The sequence below is a fragment of the Triticum dicoccoides genome, chromosome 6B (assembly GCF_002162155.2).
Source record: "Triticum dicoccoides isolate Atlit2015 ecotype Zavitan chromosome 6B, WEW_v2.0, whole genome shotgun sequence".
Lineage (NCBI taxonomy): Eukaryota > Viridiplantae > Streptophyta > Magnoliopsida > Poales > Poaceae > Triticum > Triticum dicoccoides.
This window is the reverse complement of record NC_041391.1, coordinates 175,260,095-175,275,211: the sequence shown is the minus strand read 5'-3', so window position 1 is coordinate 175,275,211 and position 15,117 is coordinate 175,260,095. Positions and strand designations below refer to the sequence as shown.

Sequence of the window (15,117 nt, the reverse complement as noted above, 5' to 3'; positions counted from 1 at the left end):
CAATGCCAGCTGTCACTAGCTCATGCCATAAACATGCGGTACTAAGTTTGTAGACAAAAGAACAACGGGAGGAGGAAAGCCGACGTGGCGGGGTGATGGTGGGATGTGGAGACGAAAATAAACCGTGCGTATCGGACTAACAACTTCCCTTTTAGGGGTAGAGATATAAGAGATTGGTAAGATCAAAAATATATATGTGATTTGGTAAGATAAGAAACAAGATGTGTTATTTTTTTTTTTGTATTATTAGGAAATTTGTGATTGTCATTTAATAGTAGAGATAATGATAACAATATATGACTTTTCGGAAGGTTATTGAGAATAATCTTATGTATGTATGTCTTTTCGAAAGGTGATCCCACATAGTATATGATATGATTTCTGAATTCTTAATTACTTATTATTTACGTGATTGAATTGAATCATCACCTGTCAAAGCAAGCACGAAACAAGATCTTCCTCTTTAATGATGGATTTGGTTTTTTAATGACAGTGAGAAAATAAACCATTGGAGGGGGTGGTGGGAGGTGAGAGGAAAAAATAGGACGAAAATAAACTGGGATACCAGGCTATCAACTAGCGAGCAGAGCAGAGACTTGTGTTGGATGACAAAAAGTATGGAGACACGCTGGTCCAAACATTCATGGACAATTTCGTTTACTCTTGAGGAGCAATAAAATGAATAGGTCAAGCAAGATGACTAAACAAGTAGTTAACCTTACTCTCTTCAGGCATTTACGCTTAAAACATGAAACTTGGGGCAGTGAGATAATAGATTGATTCTTTGCTACTTGAAAATTTTGGACTAATCGGTAACTATTTAATCCATCCATAACTAAGTGATAGCTTTATAAACTAGTTTATTGGGTTTTAATATAGCTATAATGGGTAGGCACAGATGTTGCTTTCCTATTCTAGTGTCACTGTCTCTTTGTGCACCGACCGATCATGGCCCCGGGCACTGAGGTGCACCCATGACAAGAAATATGGAATCTTATGAATGGTGTTCAGTCGCTCTGATGTCCAAATAAATCCACTGCTAGATGGTAGCTAGTACCACCACAACATGCATTCTTCAAGCAACAGCAAAACAAGAAGGGGAAAGAAACACTAACCAATGTGTTCATTCACAGTTCCTCCGGTCGTGCTGCAGCTGTTCCTGCTGCTATTCTTAGCCTCTCCCGCCAATGCATGCACCGAGCAGGAGAAGCGCAACCTCCTCCAGTTCCTTGCCGGGCTGTCGAGTGATGGTGGCCTCGCCACGTCTTGGCGTAATAACGGCACGGACTGCTGCGAGTGGGAAGGCATCTCCTGCAATGGAGATGGGGCCGTCACTGGGGTCTCCCTGGAGTCTAAAGGACTTGAAGGGCCCATCTCTCCGTTCCTCACCAACCTCACCAGCCTGCTGCGCGTCAACCTCTCGCACAACTCGCTCTCCGGTGGTCTTCCGGCGGAGCTCATATTCTCCAGAAGCATCATCGTCCTCGATGTCAGCTTCAGCCGGCTCAACGGACCACTGCCCGAGCTTCCGTCCTTGGTTACCACTGATCGGCCTCTGCAGGTACTCAACATCTCAAGCAACCAGTTCGGCTCAGAATTTCCATCAGCCACATGGAAGGTGATGAAGAATCTTATCGCGCTCAACACCAGCAATAACAGCTTCACTGGGCACATACCGTCTTCTCTTTGCGTTGGCTCGCCATCTTTGGCTTTGCTTGACCTCTCCTACAACCAATTGAGTGGCGACATCCCAAACACACTGGGTAATTGCTCCAAGCTCAAAGTGCTCAAGGCTGGCAACAATCACCTAAGTGGGATTCTGCCTGTTGAAATCTTCCACGCTGCCTCGCTAGAGTACCTCTCCTTCCCCAACAATGGTGGTTTACAAGGAGAACTTGATGGAGCACACATAGTCAAACTCAGTAGTCTGCTTACTCTTGACCTTGGAGGGAACAGTTTCAGTGGAGCCATCCCAGAGTCCATAGGTCAGCTCAGGAGGCTGGAGGAGCTCCATCTGGGCAGCAATAACATGTCTGGGGAGCTGCCATCAACTATGAGCAACTGCACAAATCTCAAAACCATTGATCTGAAGATCAACAACCTCACTGGAGATCTAGGGAAGGTAAACTTCGCCACCCTACAGAATCTAAAAAGTTTAGATCTCATGGAGAATAATCTTGGTGGCATAGTTCCAGAAAGCATTTACTCATGCAGCAATTTGACTGCACTGCGGTTGTCAGCCAACCATTTCCATGGTGAGATCTCCCTGAGAATAGGCAATCTGAAGCACCTGTCCTTCGTATCACTTAGTAGAAACTCCTTTACGAATATCACAAAAGCTTTGCATGCTCTTAAAAGCTGCAGGAACATCAGCACTCTGCTTATTGGCAGAAACTTTATGAATGAGGCCATGCCACAAGATGAAAGCATTGACGGTTTTCAGAATCTTCAGTTTCTCGCCATGCACCAGTGTTCATTGACTGGACGGATACCTACTTGGTTATCAAAGCTCACAAGGCTGAAGGTACTGGTATTATCTAAAAATCAACTTACTGGACCAATGCCAAGCTGGATCAACTCCCTAAACAACCTCTTCCATCTGGACGTATCAAACAACAGTCTTTCTGGGAAAATCCCAGTCACCTTGATGGAGATGGCAATGCTAAAATCAGATAAGCCTGCCATCTATTTGGACCCAAGTCTCGTTGACCTTGATCTACTTATTTATGCTGTGGATGCATCAAAACTTCAATACCGCATAAACAGTGATTGGTGCAAAGTGCTGAATCTCGGAAACAATAAATTCACAGGTGTGATCCCACAAGAGATTGGTCAGGTGAAAGCACTCCTTTACCTGAACTTGAGTTCCAACAACTTCTATGGAGAGATCCCACAATCAATCGGCAACCTCACTAACCTTCAGAGGTTAGATTTGTCTAATAACCATCTGACTGGTGAAATTCCTGCAGCATTGGAGATCCTTCACTTCCTTTCAGAGTTCAACATTTCTAACAATGACCTAGAAGGTCCTATTCCAACAACAGGCCAGCTGAGCACATTTCAAGCTTCTAGTTTTAATGGGAACCCAAAGCTGTGCGGCCCTATGCTTATTAACCATTGTAGTTCGGTTGAAGCAGCTCCCATCTCCATCGTTTCTGCAAAAAAATGCAGCAGTACGGTCATTTTTGTGACAGCCTTTGGTGTGTTCTTTGGGGTAGGAATGCTATATGACCAGTTAGTATTATTTAGATATTTTGGCTAAGCGGCTAAGCCCACTTCAGTGTAGTCTGATCCAGTATGCAATGGTCCAGTATCCAGTTATGGTGTTCACATCTCTGTATCTATGTGCAATGTGTCTTAATAATGTATTAGTTGAATCTTAAGAAGTTTAATATTGTTGAGCAAACCAAGTTGTAGCACAATCACAGCAAAAATTTAAGACCCTATATAGCATCATAGAATCAGGCCTTAATTGTCGTGTTTTACAAGGTCGCCATCATGACCCGACGACTTTGACTTCGCCGCAGTATTGCCACTGTGAATGATGGAGAAGGTTCAGGCTGTGAATGATGGATTCAGGCGACCCTGAACGAGATCCTGACGCGGTTCGCAACCGTGGGCACCGACATCAAGGCCGTCTCCGATGAGGTGCACAGCCTGCGCAAGATGGAGGAATTTGGCGACGAGATGGACAGCATCAAGCACCTCGTCCACGACAATGGCAAGTTGACTGCCTCGCCGTTCACTATCACACAGCCTACCGCCCCTCCACAAGCCGACAAGGGAACCGCGCCGCCGCTGCTACATATCTCGCAGCAGCAACCGGCAGGCTACCACACTGCTCCTTCCTCGCCTCATGAGCTGGAGGAAAGCCCCACCTGCCACACCACAATCGAGCATGAGGAGTATCATCTGCGGCAGCCACAACATGATTTCCCTCAATTTCATGGTGTGACCCCTCTCCTGTGGATAGATCAATGCCTGACATGTTTCGAGATGTTAGATGTATCATGTGTGCCGGAACATCACTGCGTAAGCACGACGACACTATACATCCTTGGATGGGTTGGCAGCGCTTTGGTTCCAAGCATACAAGCGTCTGCATGGGCGTGCCAAGTGGGACGAGTTCATGGGAGCACTGGTGACTGAATTTGGTCAGGACTGAGTATGTGGTCAGATGACCAAAGTCTTCAGTTAAAACAAACTGCGTTAAGTCACAGACTACAGGGCTCGGTTTGAGGAGTGTATGTACCATTTGCTCTCTCGGTAGATCCGGCGATGAGCACTCGTTGGTTTGTTACTCAGTTTGTGTTTGGCTTGAGGGATGAAATCCGAGGTCCTCTTAGACTGCAAGCTCCAACTAGTGTTACCCGAGCTGCGGCTTTGGCAAAAATTCAGGAAGAAGAGGCAGAACATCAGCGTCCTCGCAGTCGACCACCAGCAACTACAAAACATCCACCAAGCGTTGCAAGAGGGATAATCGCGCCGGCAGTGGCACGCACTGAATGGCCTCGTCATCAAGGCGATGACGATTTTAACAAAGAATGTCAATTAAGAGATATCTGACGTGCCAATGGTCTCTGTTTCAAATGTGGTGATAAATACTCAAAGGAACATCAGTGTAAGAGATCAGGCCAGTTGCTTACCATCGAGGTGGGAGAATTGGGCGAAGTACTGTCAGATGACGCAGTTGTTGCTTTGGAGCTGTCAGAAGAGACACCAGCCCCTGCTGCATGTTATAATCACAAATTTGTGAAACATTATGGACTGATCTCAAAGCCCTGACTGCTTACTAAGAAGGGATTTTACTGGAATGAACAAGCAACACAAGCGTTTCTTGCTTTGAAACAAGCTATGCTGCAAACCGCTGTCTTAGCTTTACCTGATCTCACTGTGCCCGTAATTACTGTCGAAACAGACGCTTGCGACACAAGGGTGGGTGCAGTGTTGATGCAGAATAGTCATCCCATTGCATGTATGAGTAAGGCTTTGGGAATCCTTAACAGCAAGCTTTCGATCTACGAAAAGGAATTTCTGGCAGTGATCATGGCTTGTGGATAAGTGGCTCCAATATTTGCAATGTGGCCCTTTTCAAATCCTGACAGACCATAGAAGTCTCTGTAATTTGGATGACCAAACACTGAAAACTGATCTGCAACGCAAAGCAATGTCCAAACTGGTGGGTTTGCAATTTCAGATCATATACAAGAAGGGAGTGGAGAATGGCGCAGCAGATTCTTTATCCAGAATGGGACATTTGTTTGTAGTGCAGGCCATATCCACATTGCAGCATGATTGGGTTCAGGAAGTATCCACTTCCTATGTGACAACTCAGTTATTGCAGGAGCTTGCAATTCAGTCTCCAAATGACAACTTCACTGGCAAAACCCCAGAGAGTATCTACTTGTGCAACAAACTGACTGTGTTACAGCTATCTTTCAACAAGTTACATGGCCAGCTCTCGTCCAGAGCGCGTCACCTGAAGTCACTAACCATCCTATCACTTGCTGGCAACTATTTCATAAATATTAAGAGTGCACTTCAGATCCTAGATGGTTCTAGTAATCTCACCACCTTGCTTATTGGGAGCAACTTCAGAAATGAGGAAATACCAGGGGATGAAGCAATTGATGGTTTTGAGAATCTTAAGGTTCTCGGCATGGAAGATTGCCAGTTGTTTGGGAAGATCCCTCTATGGATATCAAATCTCAGAGATCTGGAGATGTTATTCTTGTTTAATAATGAGCTAACCGGATCTATTCCAGCTGGAATCAGCACCTTAAACTTCCTATTCTACATAGACCTATCAAACAACGGCCTCAGGGGGAGATCCCAGCAGGCTTCATGGAGATGCCAGTGCTAAGATCAGATACAATCACGACAAGTTTAGACCCAAAGGGCTCTGAGCTGCCTACTTACAGCGGTCCTTCACCTCGATATTACACTCTAGGTTAGGCAACAACTTAACAGGTGTGATACCCCCAGAGATTGGACAGTTAAAGACACTTGTGTCGCTCATCTTGGGCTTCAACAGATTGTCTGGAGAGATCCCACGAACGATCTCTAATCTCACAAACCTGGAGGTGCTAGATCTGTCAAACAATCATCTCACTGGTACAATTCCAGGTGCACTGAATAATCTACACTTCCTTTCTAGATTCCACATTTCCAATAGTGACCTGGAAGGGTCTGTTCCACATGGAGGCCAGTTCGATACCTTTCCGAGCACGAGCTTCGATGGAAACCCGAAGCTATGTGCCTCTATGCACATTCACAACTGCCATTCAGTAGAAGTGCCTAAAGGCTCCACAGAACAAGGCTACAATGTCATGTTTGCCATTGCATTTGGTGTGTTCTTTGGACTAGGTGTACTCTTAGATCAATTATGCTTATCGAGACTCTTTGGCTAGACATACCCTCAGTTTCGTAATGGACTTAGATAATCGATGGTGGAGAAAATTGCTTCTTTTTCTTCACTCTGATGTAAAAGAGAAATTTATGAGCTAATATATAGAGGTAGCGAATAGAAAAAGACTTCCCTTATTTATGACAAGAAAAACAAGTAAACAGAATCTGGCAATGAAAAAAAATGATTTCACATGAAGATATCAAAAGTAAAGCATTTATAAATCGTAAATGGAGTTAATAATTTCAGTGTTGAAGATCAATTAAAACCACTACTTTACATCTCACCAAATTGAGAAATGAAAGCGGTACCTAAAGTGATAGCAAAATAGAGAAATTTAAGTATGGTAACAAGAACTATACATACTAACAGTGAGTTGTGAGCACGAAGGAAAACCGGAACACTATCAGGCTGAAGCATAGATTGAGAGGAGAGTAGTACCAACAGTGAGCTGTGAGCACGAAGGAAAACCAGAACACTATCAGGCTGAAGCATGATTTGCAAAGAAGACACCAAACTGAAAAAGCTCCCATCATGCAAGAAACAACCACGAAATAATTCGAAATTTTAAGACTAAACATGATGCACCTCTCTGATTGACCATTTGACTCTGATTTCCAGAATCTAACTCGCCACTGCATTAAAGTATGGGAAGCAAATCAGGTGTTGTAAATGGTACCACTCTGCACTATTTATCAGAAGAAATCCAGCCCAGGAGAACTAGTATATTTGGGTACCGTCCATACATATCATACCCATGTATACCAACAGTAGGGTGAGCAAATTCCCTGTAAGACTCAGCGGGCCCAAAACTAGCCAGGCTATCAATGCCAGCCTGCCACTACTAGCTTATGCCATAAGCAGCACTATTAGTGTAATCGAAGGCCACCACCTATATAGCTATATGTACTACTAGATCATCAAGGCGCGCATTGCTGCGCCCGCTAATCTTGTTGACATCTAATGTAGGAAAGATAAATATTTGAAAAGATTTGTGTAGTTATAAATATCTGAGAATTTGCACCATGTACTTTCTTGTGGTTTACACAAATTGTAGACTGACAGTTGCATCTAAAAACTGAATTTCAGGTACCCAAATACACAAGAAATCAAGATACAAAAATTGATCAAAACCTACTACCATTTTACTTATTATATAGCTGACACCAATTATGGAAGAGCATCCTGCATTCTGTACCTAGTGAGACCTTGTAGGTGCTTCCATGTGCTATCTGAATGTCTTACTTCACTCCAACTCTTTTTTCAAATAGTAGCAATCAGCTTTTAAAACAGCAGTTGCTTAAAACGCTCTGCTCTGAAGTCTGAACAAATTAAGCTATCATATGTTATTTGTAAATAACAACTAAGTACCTTTTCTTTCCTGAATAAAATTTTCAGTTTATGCAATTTGGCTCGACTGCTTAGTGCTTATGTTATTTCTCTTGTATATTTCCTATGAATAAATATTCTCTAAAATGGAAATGATTATTTGATCGTGGGGGAAGGGTGTGTGTTCCTACCAATCAAGCACAACATAATTTCTTCAGGGTTGTTCCTGCTCATTGGTTTAATCAATTGTGTCAATCTGTTACTCCAGTTTGTAAGCTAAATGCTTTGAACCAGAAGTTCCTTATCTTGCAACCTGAGGATATTGAGTAGAACTAAATTTTCTGTTAACTTTGTGATTATATAAGACTGTAAAGTCGCAATACAGGGCGAATAATTTGATAATAATAAGGACTGAAGCCTGATACACAAATAACATGGGATTTAGGTGGAGATTAATAGAGGCGTGGTGTTCAGGGTAGGAGAGGTGAGTTATGGAAGCGTTGCACAGGAGCTCATCAGCAGCAGTTCTCGAGCACGGAGGCGATGAAGAGGACATCGAGGTTGCCGAGCGTGGTGAGACGAACATGCCCGCGGTTGTGAGGACTGAGGTGGTGGTCCATAGATTGCAGATGACTGAATTATATTCCCGGATCGAACAGGTCTTCACTCTTCACCAATCACCACCTCCAGCTGGGCGGTGGATGCAGCACAACCGCGGATCGCTGTAAATCACGGTGTAGTAAACTCTGTCCCGACATCGTCGGCGCCATCGCTCAGGGCATCCACATTCCACAATCGACGCTACGTCCTGAGGTCGCACGCTCTGTTGTTGGGCGGAGGCTGGGGAAGCCATGGACGCCACATGGCGAATGGAGTGTGGCACGCGCGGCAGCCCGTGGGTGGGTCCCCTTCTTCTCGCTTGCCTGTACATTGTCGCCATTGGCGCCGCTTGCGAGAGAGCGAGGATTTTTCAATGGCACGCGCCGCTGGCTTGGACAGGAATTGATGCATACAGGAGACTGGTGTGAGATGAAAACGCACAGGGGCTGGGAGTATCCCTCGGCAAGCGGACGTATGCCTTTGACCGCCGCCAATCTGCCTGACGAAGGAGAAACTTCGTAGCTCGGTCTGAGGAGCAGCGGCCCGATTGCGGAGAGCGGAGCACGCGCTTGGGAGTTCCTTATTTTGATCTGGTACGTTGGTGAGTTCCATCCGACCTCAAGTTTCTCAAATCACTGTGGAGGGTCATAGGTGGCTCTGTTATACTGTTTAGTATAACTAGCAAAAATGCCCGTGCGTTGCAACGGAAGAATGTCACACAACAATCCACCCAAAGACCTTGTTTCATTCAAGGCAAAAGTTGCAGTGCTTTCTACAATAATATTAGTCATGTCCACCTTGCTAAGCCCCTAGACAACGTGAAATAGAAATTCATACAAAAAAATCAAAGCTTATTCATTTGTAAAAAAACATATTTACATTGTATGATAGGCCCAGACTATTCCCTCTCTTGCAAGGCTGGCCATTGCTTCACTTTATCGAGTGTCACCATGTCTGTGTTCTCTCCTTAAATGTAATATTGAACCTCTCCTGAAGAACATCAAATAGAGCGCTTGTGCCATCAGAGGTGAGGGTGATACCATGTACATCTGAAAGTTTTATCTTTTTGCATGAACCTATTCAAAGCACTAAAATCAAATGATAACTTTTGTCTGTTTGCTAATTTCTCCCATGGCTTAGGAGCATGCATTCTTCTACGGATTGACCACTTTTGACATATAAAAAATGTTCTCATGCCTTACCAAGTTATCATACAGGACAATCTCATACGAACAAAAAGTGGTTCTGATTACATAATATTAATTACTTATTCTAACACAAAAGCAAAATGCAAAATGACCCGCATAAGAGGGGCAAGGGATGTCTGAATATAGTTCCCGAGATTAGCATGCACAAGTGAGATTTTTGAGAAAATAAATGGGTTCCACAAGCTTAAAATATGCATAAAAATACAAAAGCAATCAGAAGTGGCCTCTCAAATACATGGTCAATAAAGGGCATTCAAGTATCCATGATCTTGGGACAAAGCAAACCCAGTCTGTTGCTGAATCCATGAATAGCTGGCAAATCACTGAATAATAAAGGAGTCAACACAAACTACCTAAGCCAGGGCAGACCAAAAGGCATGACATAGTCAGAAGGATAAGAATTCTCATATGAGGAAGTATCAGTCCCCCTTGAGCAGAATACCGAGTGATAACAATGTATCATATGAACAGAGTGAAACTGTATGTAATGGAAACTTTTAAACTAAAAGCCTATGGGGCAAGAATTTCTTCTCCCACAACACAAATTTTTTTCTTCGTTGCGTTATCACCCTTGAATCTTCTGCTGCAATAGCTTCTCTTGAACCACACAGGAAAATTACAGAAAACATCAGTATGTACCTTATCATTCTTGTCTATTTCCTACAAATCCTTTTTATCAGTTGTTCACTATGAGAAACAATCTCAGGGAAAAGGTAGATTGATGACCAAAGAAATGAAATTACAGACCAGTATGCAGTATGATTGAATTATTAGAGAATCTGACTGCTATAGAAAATGCATTTAGTGAAACTTGATTATTATCTTCTTAAACCAAAAGAGAATGTATGGCTATAACAAAAAGGATTCAAGATGACAAAATAATAACATAATGATCAAGAAATGATGCAGGCAAAGGAGATACAAACACAAACCTGATGTTGCTAATAGATGGTTGCAGATGCATGGCTCTATACCCAATTTCGTAAGCAACATATGTAGACTGCATAAGTTGGGTCGTTTAGGCTCTTCCCTATAAAAATAGTAGCATGTACTCTAGCTACTTCCCTAGCAATACTCTTTTTTGCGACGCTACTCTTCTAGCAAAAATAATAACTTAACAACTATTCTTCATTTCAAAATCGTTCATGAAAACCCACAGAAGTCCAGAATTCTTTGCCTATGATTAGCCCTGCAATTTGAAGACTTGCACTGAACTCATCATCCTGTTGCCTGAAGGAAATTTGGTGCGAACATCAAGCAGACTGTACGAGCTTCACAACCACAATAGCAGAGTACATAACTTGGTACTTTCATATTTAACATCTTCTACTTTGATATTGTTTCGGCAACTCGATGGAAAAGCTTGACAGAATAACATGGTTACAACTAATAGTCTGACGGCCAAACGCAAGAATTTCATACTGACAGGGAACCGACTCCATTGTAGGTTCAAGAGCTTCCAGGGAGGCCACCGTCGAGGGAGGCCCTTTCTAAAAGGAGGGACTTAACATGGGCGAGCAGAGACTACAATTGATAAGGACGGTCTGAGGGAAGCCTGAGGGCATGGTTGCAGGTGGTGGCGATTTCGCCTACAAAGCAGCTAGAGTACTAAAAGTGCAACGTTGAGCAACAGGTAACAACACTAACCTTCAATATAATGGCAAGGGAGCTATCCATGGAGGTGTCTAGTTGAAACTGAGTATGGATGGCGCTTCAAGCTAATACTATTACTAATTAAACTGAGCAACACATCCGCATATACTTCAAGCTTTATCGAGATACCAGTGAGAGCAAAATCACTGGAAGCTAATACACAACCTTATAACAATATACTACACTGGGTATATCCACTATCATCTGGTCCAGCCGTTCAGGTGAAGTGAGCGTCAGTAGAACAATGATCTACAGACCACAAGAGTTCCAAAGCACCAATAATCAGAACATCTACAAAGAAACAAAGGAGCAAGCAACAGCCAAAAAATAGGATAAATTACGAACCTGAGAATCAGGCCGTGGAGTTCAAGGGAAACTCCTCCATGCCCTCCTAGCAGGAGTTGAGCACTATAGCAGATTCATCAGGGTCATCGAAGCTGCAGAACATGTTGCTGCTACTGCTCGACGTCGGGCTGCTGTCCCTTGCAAAGTATTATTCTGAACATGCTGCAGAACGCACATATGAATTTCCATGATGGCACGAAACTGAATGCAAGTAATATTGCTGTAGGAAAATCTACACATGAGTACTAAAAGAGCTGCAGCGACATAATTCTGCATGTAGTAAGCTTAAAATTGCCATGTTCCTCCATTTAGTAATTTGTGTACTGCTTAACTTCGGATGTAGATTATGCAGATATATAAAAGTTCAGTACCCTGTTCCTCCTTTCCAAATCTTCATTTCATAAGAACAGAAAGGTAAATTGCCCGTGCGTTGCAACGGGACAAAAAAGGCGAGTACTCAAATTTAGTAAGAATTGTTAGATGTCGCTCATTTCACAATTCGTTAGATGCCACTACACACCACTTCTTCTATCCAACTCTAATAATTGTCACAAATAAGGTTGCCCTCATCTCTAGTGACATTGTGAAAATAATGTTACTGTGGTCATGTGTACCGAAGTTCCACTAAAATGAAAAATACAAATAGCTGAATTCAGAATCGGGGAGAACTGTGTCAAACATGCACAGCATGTATTACTTTATCTTGCTTTTAGCAACCTAAAGTAACTTCTCTGAAGTGTTTAGATGATCCGAAAAACTACAACTCATATGACATGAAGATATAAAAAAAGCTTTGCTTCAAGTATGAAGGAAGCCTTTGTCTAACTTGGAGAACCTGTAGTTATAAATTATAGGTGCAATATACATTTAACTTTACATAGCGTGTAGGCAGCATTGTGTTTTACATTCAGTTGGGATCTTGTTTAATAACAGCTACAGGCAGTGGCGTAGCCAGGCCCTAGGCATGGGGGCACAATCATTTGCTGAGTGTTCATCCTTGTACCTATCTTCCAGATTGTATTACTTTATTTTACATATTGTATTTCACGGATAACCTTGTGTTCAGCTGCCCACATCCCACAAATCTGGGGCGTTACATGATAAAGGTGAAGAACATCCCGGATTCCATCAGGAAAATTCATTGAAGAAGCATCAGAATAACACCAGAGCTTAGGGGCAATCTTTAGAAAAGAAAGTCAACACAGTATCTGGAACTGGTTAGAAATTACATACATTATGTGTAGGGATCCATGCAAGTAGATAGTAAATTACATTGGGATGGCAGGACGAGGATTTAGAGCTCTCGGGTGCTCCGCACCCCTATACGTACAATATCAGGAAAAAAATATCGAGAAATTTGAAAAAAAATCTGGGATTTTGGGATATCAAACGTAGGTTCCCGATGTACTTCCGTTCGAAATTTGGTGACAAAATACCAGGAAACATATTCGCAGCAAAAAACACAAAAAATTCCTATGTATAGCAAAACACTGTTTGGGTACATTTTTTTTCCAGGCAGTAATTCCTTTGCCACGAATTGGTATTTTTTCACGAAATTTCACATGGAAGTAGATTGGGAAACCAGGTTTGACATCCCGAAATCTTGGATTTTTTTGATTTTCTGGGAATTTTTTACGAATATTTTTCGTATAGGGGTGCGGAGCACCCGAGAGCTCCTGTGTATTTTCCTGGGATGGCATGACTATAATAACATCCAGTATTACCCAAGCTTCAATTGTTCCGATGGGAATGTATCCAAAAGTAAATAACATTCATAAAAAATAACTGGAGCTACTAACTTATCAAACACAGGGGAAAACAATTGCCTAATCCATTTATATGCTACAATGATCTGCCTACACACATTTTCGTATCAGTATTTTTTTTAATAAAACTGCTAGGAATGGTGGGCCAGAGAAGCAGGAGGGAGCAACCTGACCTACGCAAGCAGCTCGCTGCGTTTGGGAGCCTCGTCCTGCTCCTGCAGAAGGTGCGTACAGGGTGAGCTCGCTAGAGGAAGAGGCGTCGGCTGTTGTGGAGGAGATCGGGGCTCGCCGCATTCCGCCAGCTACTTCCTTGGCAGCAACGACGACCGGGGAGGAGTGAGGCGAGGGCGGTGGCTAGAGACCAGTAGTTGCTTCTGGCGGCTCGAGACGGGCCTAGAGCGGAGGGAGGCGAGGGGGTGGCGGAGGACCGGTGCGAGGGCACGGGGAAGCGACGTTGTTTTCGCCATGGACAACCGCAACACCCCGCCTGGCCACCTCTCCATTGGCCTCGTGCTCCCCCTCCTCGATCCCTCCGCCCCGCCTTCGGATCCATGCCGGAGCAGCCGGATCCGCGTCCTCCTGCCTCGCCTGCCGTCGGGAAGAGGACGACCGAGAGGAGCGCCGTCCACTGCCGTCCCGAACTCTGATTCCGCGCTCGCCCAACCTCGAGCAAGGTGGTTGCGCCGGGCGGGGCAGCAGGCCTCGAGGTCCTTCAAGAGCGCGGCGAGCAGCCGCACAGCGCGCGACGGGGCGGCGCACGACGGGGCGGGGCAGGAGGTGGCGGCGGCAGGGGGCGCGGGGCGGGGCAGGAGGCGGCGGCGGCGGGGACGGGCAGCCCAGGAGGTGGAGATGGGATCGAGGAGGCAGTGTCGTGCGGCTGGCTAATTTTTTTTCCTTTTCTCTCCTCCCCACCGGTTTGGCCTGACTTATGACGAGGACTGCGCGTTGAATACCCAAACTTTAGGGGCTTTTTTGCAAAATTAACGACGACGTACGACCAGAAGCAATAGCTGGTTTATTAGTAGGTACAGATTGGATAGCAACGCAATAAATAGGTTGGTCATGATGAGCAAAACTAGTAAGGCTGGTCATAATGGGAGTAACATAGGTAGTAACATAGATGCCACATAAGCAAAAATGATGATGTGGCAAGTAGTTAATGAGGAGAGAGGCAAATAGAGTAACATAATATGTTACCATCACATAGCGGTTTCCAATGCATAATGAGTCTACAAAGTAATAAATGAAGGCATGTTACCACACCTATGACACTACCCACTATGAAGGTAGTAACATAGACTAGTAACATATGTATGTTACTAGTCTAAGTTACTTCCCACTATGACCAGCCTAACATTTTTTTAATGATGAGCAAACCTGTCGCACAGACCTCGATCGTCGTGGCACCAGCTGCACTCCCCCGGGAGACTTTCGTCGTCCGAGTACGATATTTCCCATGTTCATAATTCAAAGATTAAATTTGTACAATTAAATATATGTACTAAAAACCTAAATTAGATCATTATTTTTTGAGAAAATCCAGGCCACTCGATATTTCCTACATATTCTAGCACAAGTCATGCCAGAATTCACGGAAAAATCCGGCATGACCTTTGCTAAAAAAGGACATATCGATCGCCTGAAATTTGCCGGAACAAAAATTAATCAACACTCCGGCAAAACATAGGCCACTCAGAGGTATAACCTGAACATGACCGACCACTTGGGCAACCACATATCCTATTTGAGCAACACAAGATATACATGGAGATTTGGTTGGTCTCACCTCGAGGTCGGAGGGGGTCGGTGA

General features: G+C 43.9%; 1 protein-coding gene across 1 annotated transcript; it reads left to right on the top strand.

Moving 5' to 3' along the window:
* Nucleotides 1-1,091: 1,091 nt before the first annotated feature.
* LOC119321879 (tyrosine-sulfated glycopeptide receptor 1-like) lies at nucleotides 1,092-3,415 on the top strand. The gene has a single exon (XM_037595396.1). The coding sequence runs from the start codon at nucleotides 1,118-1,120 to the stop codon at nucleotides 3,260-3,262; it is 2,145 nt and encodes a 714-aa protein (XP_037451293.1). The 5' UTR covers nucleotides 1,092-1,117; the 3' UTR covers nucleotides 3,263-3,415.
* Nucleotides 3,416-15,117: the final 11,702 nt, after the last annotated feature.